The sequence below is a fragment of the Podarcis liolepis genome (genome assembly GCF_965112155.1).
Source record: "Podarcis liolepis genome assembly, chromosome: 17".
NCBI classification, from domain to species: domain Eukaryota; kingdom Metazoa; phylum Chordata; class Lepidosauria; order Squamata; family Lacertidae; genus Podarcis; species Podarcis liolepis.
Window position 1 is genome coordinate 43215691 of NC_139571.1, and position 11034 is coordinate 43226724.

Genomic DNA, 11034 nt, shown 5'->3' on the forward strand with positions numbered 1-11034 from the left:
GCAGCGCATTTGGGATCCACTTCCCCCACCAAAGAGAGACGAGCAGAGAAGAGGCGAGGCGTTTCCTTCCGTGAGAAAGCGGAGACTAGTTTTTCCAGCTTCCCTCTGCCAGCATGTTGTTGTCGTTTAGTGGTCTCCGCCTCTTCGTGACCCCTTGGACCAGAGCACGCCAGGCCCTCCTGTACTTTGGGGGGGGTCCAGGATGTTGTTGGACTACAACTCCCATCATCCCTAGCAGGAAGGGCCGGCTGTCAGGGATGATGGGGGTTGTAGTCCAACAGCGACTTGGGCCCTAAGGTCGAGATAGGCTACTCCAGTGTTTCCCAAACTTTTTTGGGCAACGGCACACCTGTTTACTGAAAAAAATCTCGCGGCACACCACCATTAAAGCCCCGCCCCGTGACGTCAGCGCGCAGCGTCACGCCGGGAGGGACGCACGAAAGTGAAAGTTTTTTCCCTCCCCCTTGCCGGGGAACCTCCAAGCTTTGGGGGTGGGAGGAGGCAGCAGAGCGAGGGACTGAGGGACGGCGGCAACTGAGGCGGCGGCGGCTGTTGTGGTGGTGGCGGCGATAGCGGGCGGAGGAGGGGGCGGCGGCGGGGCTTGAGGAGCCGTCGCCGGGAGTTGCTGCTGCTGTTGTTGCTGCTGCTGCCCGGACATGCCGGCCTCCTCCTCCTCCGCTGTCTCGCGCTCCTCCCTTTTGCACGCGCTGCCCCGCCGCTCGGCACCACCACCGCGGAGCCGCCCCCGGCTCGACGCAGATCCTCGCCGCCGCCGCCTCTCACCGCCCGACTCGCCCGCCTCCCTCCCACGGCACACCAGCCAATGTCTCACGGCACAGTAGTGTGCCACGGAACACCGGTTGGGAAACACTGGGCTACTCCACACTTCAGAAGAATCTTTATTTGCATCAGCCACTAGCCATAGCAATAAAACAAAATAAAACGTACTGAAGACAGAGGTAAAAACTTAACTATAGAAAATACATTTTGCGGGTTTACATATATAATCAAATAATTGCCCTCCCAAAAAAATCTTGCAGTTTTTGCTATCACCAGATCATCTTGATCTGCTAAAAAAAAGGACACAGCAGCAATGGTTAAGCGACCCAGCATGGACAAAAATTGTTGTTGTTGTTTAGTCGTGTCCAACTCTTTGTGACCCCCTGGACCAGAGCACGCCAGGCACTCCTGTCTTCCACTGCCTCCCGCAGTTTGGTCAGACTCCTGCTGGTAGCTTCAAGAACACTGTCCCACCATCTCATCCTCCGTCTTTCCCAACATCTTTTCCAGGGAGTCTTCTCTTCTCATGAGGTGGCCAAAGTCTTGGAGCCTCAGCTTCAGGATCTGTCCTTCCAGTGAGCACTCAGGGCTGATTTCCTTCAGAATGGAGAGGTTTGATCTTCTTGCAGTCCATGGGACTCTCAAGAGTCTCCTCCAGCACCAGAATTCAAAAGCATCCATTCTTCGGCGACCAGCCTTCTTGATGGTCCAGCTCTCACTTCCAGACATCACTACTGGCAAAACCAGAGCTTTAACTATATGGACCTTTGTCAGCAAGGTGATGTCTCTGCTTTTTTAATTCAAAATATTGCAACGCAATTGGGATCCACTTCCCAGTTCTCTTCCCCCATAAACAGAGACAAGCAGAGAAGAGGCAATGCATTTCCTTCCGTGAGAAAGCGGAGACTAGTTTTTCAAGCTTCCCTCTGCTATCATAGTCTATGCTTTTGTTGTTGTTGTTGTTACTACTATAATTACTTTCCCCCTTTTTCTTTTAAAATATTTTTGATTGGTTTTACAAAATAAATCTCACATTTACCACATTTGAATTTTAAAATCAAACGAGATTCTTCCGAATCTCATGATTTCCCTCCTACCCTCCGGGGGTCCTTTGTATATCTAAATCAAATGCATATTATCGTTCCTCCACATTACGGTCCTCCAAAGTATCCAAAGTCTTTGTGACATTGCAGGTGTTACACAAGTTGCATCTTTTTGGACTTTTGCTAGACAAAAGTAGCTTTCACAATTCCTACACTTGCCAAGCCACACTTGCCACATTTGGTGGTCTACTAGGACTATGTCATGAAGTAGATATGGGAAGAGAGCCAGGAGGAGCAGAACTTAAGAACGACGTGCTAAATTTATGGAGGAGGTGCGGAGAATCAGAAGGAACTTTTGCCAGTATCCCATGTGTGCAGATCAATGCAGAAAGTAGCCATACCATTTTTAAATGTACTCTCCTAACATGGTTGTGGCCAAGGAGGGGGCAGTTGCCCCCACTAAATCAAGAAAATAAAAAAAAATACTTACTGTAACTAAATGTAGAAATTGTAGAAAGATTTTGAGAGATTTTTCTGAGCACTTTGGGGTTAAAAGAAACAGTGTAGCCTTGGTTTTCGAATGTAATCCGTTCCGGAAGACCGTTCAACTGTTGAAATGTTTGAAAACTGAGGCGCAATGGGCGGTCAGCAAAATCCATTGAGAAAATCGAAAAACACACAGAAGAAGCTCTTCGACTTCCAAGGCACGTTCGAGAACGGAAGCAATTCCTTCCGGGTTTTCGGCACTTGAAAACCAAAACCGTTGGCTTCCGAGACACTTGAAAACCAAGGTTCTACTGTAATTTAAAACAAGTGTTGTTGAGATATTTCATTCCAAATCTACTAGACGGAGCCAGACAGAAGATGCTAATAGGTGGGCATCCTGCACCCCCATAAGTCCAGCTACCTGCCCCCCACCCAATATAAATCCAGCCTACTCCCATGTCCACTTGTGGAGTTTCTGGGTTCACTGCCTTCTTCATATGACGAAGCAGAATCCTTTCAAGGCACCGTGGATCTGAGAAAAGGCTAACTGTGTCCTGTGGGTGGGAATTCAAGTCTCCACCCTTTCCATCATATTTTTTTTGGCTTCCTGTGTTATAAAGAACTTTGTTTACCAGGCAAGCAAATTTCACTCTCTTCACCTGGGGAGGTCCTGTGAGAGGTGACAGAGTGAGGGTCCTGCCTGCAGGTGTAAGGGACAAGTTGGCCAAAAACTATGGCTCTGTTGGAGCTGCTTCCAGTTTTAGTGGCGATGGTAAGTGAGAAATCTGAAGGAAACTGGTCATCGAGGCTGGAAAAAAAGAGCTAAGTCCAGTGCTTTTTTCGTTTAAAAAGTGTTTAGAGGTACTCTCATTTTGACTCAAGAAAATCTCCATTTTATAGTTCAAATCGGGGAAAATACAGTAAATGGACAAAAGTACAAAGATTCACAAAATGTTTAGAGGTATGCCTACCCCTGCGTACCCCCAGGGGAAAAAAGCACTGGCTAAGTCAGTATTTTTTGTGCGAACAGAAAGGCTCTGTAAACGTTCGCCTTCTGGCTTGTGTGGTGGATTCCCGAAACTGAGCCATTCTTGATGAAAAGTAGTTTGCCTCTGTATGCTGGGTTTTGTTTTTTCTCCCCTTTGCAGATCAACTTGAACCTCGTTCAAACAGACACAGGGGAACCCCTCATCCCTGATGCTAAACCTATCCCTGCATCAGTTGTGGAGAAGGATGCCCTCATCCACTCCAGTGGTATACAAAAGAGGGAGCTGGAATGCTCAGAAGGATACTATCGTCACCCGGACGAAACCCACTGCTGCCTTAAATGCCCCAGAGGTATGACAGAATGTAAAACAGAGTAATAACTGTTAGTTGTGATTTCCTGTTTCCGTGTACCCCCTGATTCTTAGAAACGTAAATAATCCAGTTTTGGGAAAACATACTCCTCTGGAGTACAGTCGCACCTCGGAAGTCAAATGGAATCCGTTCCGGAAGTCCGTTCAACTGCCAAAATCTTCAGAAACCAAAGCGCGGCTTCCTGCAGCCAATCAGAAGCCGCGGAAGCCCCATTGGACGTTTGGCTTCCAAAAATAGTTTGCAAACCAGAACACTCACTTCCGGGTTTGCAGTGTTTGAGAGCCAAAACCTTTAAGAACTAAGCTGTTTGAAAACCAAGGTACGACTGTATATGAAAATATGGGATACACTTGTAATGAATGAGTTCTTGCTGCTGGTGGGAACTGCGTGAGGAGACAGAAAGAGGGTAGTCTTTTTTTTCTTGCAACATATGTGCCCTTTTATCCTATCTCAGCAGAAAAGTAAATAGATCTTACCTAAAGACTAGATAAATATAAAATTCCATATATAATTAGGCTTCGTCCATGCTTTCCCTTGGGTTGTCGAATGTTTTGGAAGTCGAACAGTCTTCCGGAACGGATTGCAATCGACAACCGAGGTTTGACTGTACGGAAACTATGGATTCTATGCTCAGCCTTGCATTTCTTGTCTCACTGAATGACTTTTTCCTACTTCCTCTTGGATAATTCTTTTGCAGGAACTTACATTGCACAACACTGTTTAAACGCGGATGAGACACCTAAGTGCTCAGCATGCCCTGAGGGTTCCTTCATGCCTGAAGATCATTTCTCTGAAAGGTGTCTCGGATGCCTTCAGTGCCGTAGAAGTAAGTCTTTTCTCTAGTGTGTGTTCATGTCTGTGTTTCGGATAGGAGTAAGCAAAAAGGCCCCTGCATTTGGAATGTTGCATATGTGTATTGACTGTAGATTACTTGTTTCTCGAGCATTAATGGCCCATGTAGAATTAACCAACTCTTCCTCTCTTTCCTCTTAGCCTTTGGACAAATAGAAGTCTCCAAATGCACCAGTGAGAACGACACAGTTTGCGGTTGCGGCAGTGATCAATATCAAAGTAGCCGCAGTCTTGACTTTATGTGCAAGAGCTGCAGTGACTGTCCCGATGGAAGAATCCAGCAACCTTGTGAGTGCAATTAGGACAGAATCAATGAGTTAAAAATGTTACTACCTCCCACAAATTCATACTAGGAACAGGCTCCCTCACCCCTACAGCAAATGCAAAGCATTTTTCTTTGTTGCAAACTGTGTGTGCTGGCAAAATTGAGTTCCTTCAACTCTCCTTGTCCTATGATAGCGATTCTCCTTATTTTTAACCCTTCCTCTCCTCTCCAGCTTTATGTATTAATTTTAACGTGATATGTCCTTAAGCCCAGCACCTTTAAGGCAGTATTAAATTTGAATGCTGGTGATGGTGATGCATTTATATAGTGTCCGAGCTTCCCAGAGTACAAACAGAAAGACTGTGGTGGTGGGTGATATTTTGAGGTGGTAGGGCTGCAGTTTTTAACCTCACCAGGAAAGTGTGCTATTGCAGAGTACCGTTGCCTCCTTACTGAAACACATCCATTATTTTCTGTACATCTGTGGACAGGGGAGGTGCTAGGGATGAAAATTAAACTTGCTACCAACTCTGGGCCTGACTAAGGGGTAACCGTCACTGAGTTCCCAACAATCCTTCCCCATACACTGAGGCTTCAGCAGACGTCTGATCGGCAAGTCCTAGGCTCTGTGGTTTAACCCACAGCGCCACCCACGTCCCGTATGCCTTCTTACCTCATTTCTAATGACTATTAATCTCTCTTATTATAACTACCAACTTAATGGGTTACTCTTTAAAAGGCAAAAACACCCTGAAGACATTAAAATAACCTCTATACCTTAAAATCTAACCTATTAACTCTCTTAAGAGTCTTCTTAAGCAGAGAATGTTCTCTTAAACATGCTATGTCCTTGTTCTGAACCCACATCAAAGATTCCTCCCGCACTTATTCTGACTACAGGATGTACTCTTAGCTTGGTACAGAAAACTGACACCTAGAAACTTACACAATGCCCCCTTAATGCCACACATGGAGAGCAGCACATTGTCTACCCCTGGCCTAGGATTTTGAGTTCCCCTGCTGGCATTTAATTCAAGCTTCTCAAACTTTATATATGAACGACACAGACTCTAACAAATAAGTGAAACATCCCGAACCAGAGTATATAAAATGTAGGTTTAATCAACATAAACATTCCTTTATTCCTACACAATCCTAGTGCTAATATAGCACTAGTGCTTATGTTGAATTTTTAAATGATATTTAAAGTTCCAGCTTCCATGTAAGATATTCCAAGTATGGCTTTCAGACAAGACTGACTCCATATCTCTCACTTAGAACCCTGCCACATGACATACACTTTTGAACTCAATAACACCTGCTCATCCAATGCCAAAGAAACTAAACCAACACACAGAAACTTCTAAAATGTGATGAACTTGAGCTTCTAAATGCATTCTCCCCCAAACAAATAAATGTTCATTATCTGAAACACTTATTCTCTCAGTTGAAAGAACAAAATATTTCAACCAATAAGGCAAGAGTAATTGTTTCATTTGAGCCATGGCACATAACAGAAAAACATATTTGCAATTCATGGTTTTGCCACTGGTTTTCGGGGGTTGGGTAGCTTCTCTTTAGCGCTCAGTGAGCAATTTCCGATTGACTTCTCTAAGATCCGGGACAAAGCGGAGTTAAAAAAACCATACACCTGGAGAGAACCACATTTTGTTCCCCTGGGCTAGAATTCTGAGCTCCCTGCTGCATTTCATTGTGGTTTTTTGGGGTGGTTTCTTTTAAGGGACACAATACCTTTATTTTTTCCAAGCTCCAAAATATTTAGTTGTGGAATATATATAATTTTATCTGGGGAGTTTTAAGGAGGAGTTAACAGTAATCAAAATTAGCTATTTTGTCTACAACGTTTCAATTTAGAAAGCCTAATAAATTGAAGCAAAAATTATATCAGGAGCTAGTAATTATTCTGCAGTTCCATAATCTTACTTTAATATTAGGAATGCAATAAATTGTCTATTATAACATTATGAGCAAACAGATGAGCCATAACATAACATGAGGAATTTTTAACAAATTCCAAAATCCAAAGTTGAAAGAAGCTAAAATCTTCATTCAGCTGTAATTTTTTAAAAAACTTTCAGTATAGATTGAACATTAGAAAATAATAATTTTCAATTATATGCAACCATGTCTATGCATGTTTACTCAGAGGTAACCCCTACTTTACTCAATTGAGTTCACCTTCAAGTAAACATCCATAGAATTGCAGTCTTATCTTGCTTTTTAAATGCAAAATGACGCATCTTTTCCCTTTGATATGTAACTATTTGGTGCTTGTTTTCAATGATTGAAGTGGTTGAACAGTTCCCTCCTGTGTCACTGTCGGAACAGATTCCTTTTCTTGTAACCATGCTGTTAATGCACCCATTCTGTTTTCGCCCTGCAGAGGGCACAGTTAAATGTGTTGACACAGGAGATCTGTGATCAGGACCTCCTGCAATTTGTTCCTAATGTAACAGCAACACTGGACCTGATTCAGATCAGGAGCATAGTGCTGGGGAAAGATGCTGGCTCCTTCTCATGCCCTCTGATTCCTCCCATCCAGGGCTGTTTTCTTGATTAAAATCCCATCTCTGAAGCTATTGTTTTCCCCAAGAGGAAAAAATACGCAGGTATTGTCTGAGAACCTGTTGTGTCTCCACCTGTAAATTGGCCCCACAGTTATCAGTGGGGAAACCACTGCATATGGGAAATGTGAATCAGATTCTGGCACCCTTCTGCTGTTGTTGAACTGCCTTTAAAGCCACAAGCGATTCTGAATGTGGAACTTCTGCATCACATCTAACATAATAAACACTGCTTAGGTGCTAGTGTGTTTGAGTGAGATCCAAATCACTGAAATAAAATATCTCCTTCTCTCACTTATCTTTTCTTTCTAGGTACCAAATTCAGTGACACAGTATGTGAGAGTGCCTCCATGGATTCTTTCTCCAAAAAACAAGTGCTACCCATGCAGCAGGTGGGGGAAATCTTGTTATCTGTCTTACCTGCATAAAAGGTGGGAGCACATCTTTGTAGAAAAACAGCATCCTAAGGGTTTAGCCCAGGGGTCAGCAAACGTTTTCAGCAGGGGGCCGGTCCACTGTCCCTCAGACCTTGTGGGGGGCCAGACTATATTTTTTTTGGGGGGGGGGATGAACCAATTCCTATGCCCCACAGATAACCCAGAGATGCATTTTAAATAAAAGCATACATTCTACTCATGTAAAAACATGCTGATTCATGGACCGTCTACGGGCTTGATTTAGAAGGCGATTGGGCCGGATCCAGCCCCCGGGCCATAGTTTGCCTACCCATGGTTTAGCCCTTACTAAGAGCGTAGCCACACTTCCTCTTGTCCTGCTGCCCCCCCAAACTGTTTTTAGCACTCAGTTGGACGAATCTTTACTCCCTTTGGAAGGGAAGGGCAGGTATAAACAAAATAAAACAATACGAATAATACTTCAGATGATGATAGGATTCTCAATGCCATGTTCATAAGGCAATAGTATTAAACCAGGCATACTTCTGGCTGGCAGTTGGACAGCTTTTGAGAGCCTTTGCAGGGGAGAATCGCCGAGCAGATGCAAAAGCTTCAACATCTTTTCCTCCTGCCTGCCAGTCTTCCATGCTAGGTAAAAGGAGCAAATATAGAAGCCAAATTAGGTAGCTTTACCCAAGGCAGAACTTTGTTAAACCAACCAAAATGTCACAAAGTAGTATGCAAGATCCTGACTTCCCCAAAACACTCCTTTCTCTGAGTAGAGATTCAAGGGGGCAATGAAATAGGAGGAACTGTAAAGGAGCTATAAAGCAGTATTTATTTCCTGTGCAACTACGACCTACTTTTTCCTGTTTCGTTTGCAGTCAGCCAGATTGCCAGACAGACTGCGACATCGGGGTCAGAAACGAAAATTCTTCAAGTGAGTTCTGGAATAATAGGGTGCGGAACCTCAGACATGGGGGGTACAGACCTCCAGGTCTCTCTTATTTGCCCTTGACCTGCTTCTCTCATGTCCAGAGCAGGAGGAGATGATTGGGGGGTAAAGCCCAAAATATCATTATTTTCTTTTTAGTGGAAAGTGGAGAATCAGTAGCCAAATGGAAAATTCCCCATTGCAGGAACTGGTTTAATGGCCAGTGGTATTCACCATTAATTATTTTTGAATGTTTCCCCACAGATTCCCTTATCGGCCTCTTAGTAAATAGGAACTGAGGAAAGGCTGTATGCCTGGAGCTATGGATCTCTGCAATGGAGAAGAGTTTTCGCCCCATTTCTGGCATCGCTGGAAACAGCTGTAAAACATTTCATTTTAAAAATATAAATATTTAAAAGAAAACATTTCACCTTCTGCCCTCCTGTCGAATTTCTGTTGTTTTCTCCCTCATCTAGTTTTGACCACTGTACAACCAGATTCCTTGATGGGAGAGTCCTAGCAGCAAGCTGCTCCCTGCCATTACTAAGTCTGCCTGCTTAGTAATCCTTTCTTACTTCACTGTTTTCTGGAATAAAGTAAAAACAGGGTTGCTGCCATGGGCGTAGCCAGGATTTTTTTTAGGGGAGGCAAGACATTGTTGGGGGGGGGAAGGACTTTTTGCGGGGCAGAACTGACGTGGTCAGTTGGTTGAGTATTTCTATTGTTTTACTTGATCTGGTAGGGGGGACAGCTGCTCCCCTTGGCTATGTGTGGTGTAGGGGTTAAGAGCGGTAGTCTCATAATCTGGTGAACCGGGTTCGCATCTCCGCTCCTCCACTTGCAGCTGCTGGGTGACCTTGGCTAGTCACACTTCTCTGAAGTCTCTCAGCCCCACTCACCTCACAGAGGGTTTGTTGTGGGGGAGGAAGGGAAAGGAGAATGTCAGCCGCTTTGAGACTCCTTAAAGGGAGTGAAAGGCGGGATATCAAATCCAAATTCTTCTTCTTCCTCTTCTTCTTCTTCCTCTTCTTCTTCTTCCTCTTCTTCTTCTTCCTCCTCTTCTTCTTCTTCCTCCTCCTCTTCTTCCTCCTCCTCCTCTTCTTCTTCTTCTTCTTCTTCTTCTTCTTCTTCTTCTTCTTCTTCTTCTTCTTCTTCCTCCTCCTCCTCCTCCTCCTCCTCCTCCTCCTCTTCTTCTTCTTCTTCTTCTTCTTTGCCCATGGTTGCTGCAGCAGCGGCCTGGGCCAGCAATGGCAGAAACGCAGAACTACAAAGACCCGCACAGGCATACCTGAGAAATACAATCCCACATGGTGCTGCAGGATAGCAGGATCTGGAACAGACAGATACAAAGAACTTCCCAGTGCGTTCAAGAGGTTTCTTGGTGCTGGTGAGCAGCACAGATGAACAAACAAACTCAAGTCATGCAAAAACAATAGCAGCAGAGATACAACCATTTTTTGTTACAGTACTCACCAGTAGGGAGTACTGATGTATATGGTAAAGGGGATGTGGGTGGCGCTGTGGTCTAAATCACTGAGGTCCCGTTGCTCGGTCCCAGCTCCTGCCAACGTAGCAGTTCGAAACCATGCCAGTGCAAGTAGATAAATAGGTACCGCTGTGGCAGGAAGGTAAACAGTGTTTCCATGCGCTTTGGCTTCTGTCACGATGTCCTGTTGCGCCAGAAGCGGTTTAGTCATGCTGGCCACATGACCCGGAAAGCTGTCTGTGGACAAATGCCGGCTCCTTCGGCCTGAAAGCGAGATGAGTGCCACAACTCCATAGTCGCCTTTGACTGGACTTAACTGTCCAGGGGTGCTTTTACCTTTTTTACTGGCGCATACAGTATGGAGGTCAAGGAGGATTAACAGGGATGCATCTCCTCAATCTCTCCTGACAGAGGTCATCATATAAGGTGACCAGGGCAATTTTTGTGTCCAAGCCTGGATGATTTGACCAGGACAAGGGAGTGACATCAATATCCCCCAACTTTCAGATCACCCTCTTCCCGGCCCGGTGGAAAATACAGGATTCAGAATGCAGTCTGCAATATGTGTTGGGCTGATGACATGTGGCAGACATGAAGTCCTGAGCCACCTCAGCGTGGATATTGAAGCCCACTCAGAACCAGCAGCCTGAGAGTCCTCAACCCTGCCCATGAGACCAGCTTAGGTAGGGGGACTGACTGCTGGCCAATGAGGCAGGTGATAAACCAGCAGAATCCCTAATATTTACTCAGCACCAGGCACAAACACTGTAGATCTCCATTCAGATGGTCAGAAAATCTGGAGTAAGAAAGAAAATCTCTAGACTACAACAACGCCCCCCCCCCCGAAGT

General features: G+C 44.9%; 2 protein-coding genes across 7 annotated transcripts in view; one reads left to right on the forward strand and one right to left on the reverse strand.

The window, feature by feature from the left end:
* The window catches only part of LOC310696464 (tumor necrosis factor receptor superfamily member 1A-like), a 78573-nt gene extending 69437 nt beyond the window's left edge, over window positions 1–9136 (forward strand). The window contains exons 2-8 of one of the 3 annotated variants that reach the window (XM_083482029.1): window positions 2974–3081; window positions 3458–3647; window positions 4366–4494; window positions 4662–4808; window positions 7683–7762; window positions 8644–8705; window positions 8964–9136. In XM_083482029.1, the coding sequence (XP_083338155.1) occupies window positions 3043–3081; window positions 3458–3647; window positions 4366–4494; window positions 4662–4808; window positions 7683–7762; window positions 8644–8705; window positions 8964–8991 (675 nt within the window). In that variant the 5' untranslated portion in view covers window positions 2974–3042 and the 3' untranslated portion in view covers window positions 8992–9136. Of the gene's footprint in view, window positions 1–2549; window positions 3082–3457; window positions 3648–4365; window positions 4495–4661; window positions 4809–7682; window positions 7763–8643; window positions 8706–8963 lie in introns of those variants that run through there. The other 2 variants (XM_083482030.1, XM_083482028.1) reach the window with 2 other exon arrangements.
* Window positions 1–9378, reverse strand: part of CTC1 (CST telomere replication complex component 1) — a 38460-nt gene extending 29082 nt beyond the window's left edge. The window contains exons 1-2 of one of the 4 annotated variants that reach the window (XM_083481670.1): window positions 9131–9378; window positions 8309–8413 (exon numbers count right to left, since the gene is read on the reverse strand). In XM_083481670.1, coding sequence (XP_083337796.1) covers window positions 8309–8413; window positions 9131–9171 — 146 coding nt within the window. In that variant the 5' untranslated portion in view covers window positions 9172–9378. Of the gene's footprint in view, window positions 1–2313; window positions 2401–4144; window positions 4189–8308; window positions 8414–9130 lie in introns of those variants that run through there. The other 3 variants (XM_083481671.1, XM_083481672.1, XM_083481673.1) reach the window with 3 other exon arrangements.
* Between the last annotated feature and the right edge of the window lie 1656 nt (window positions 9379–11034).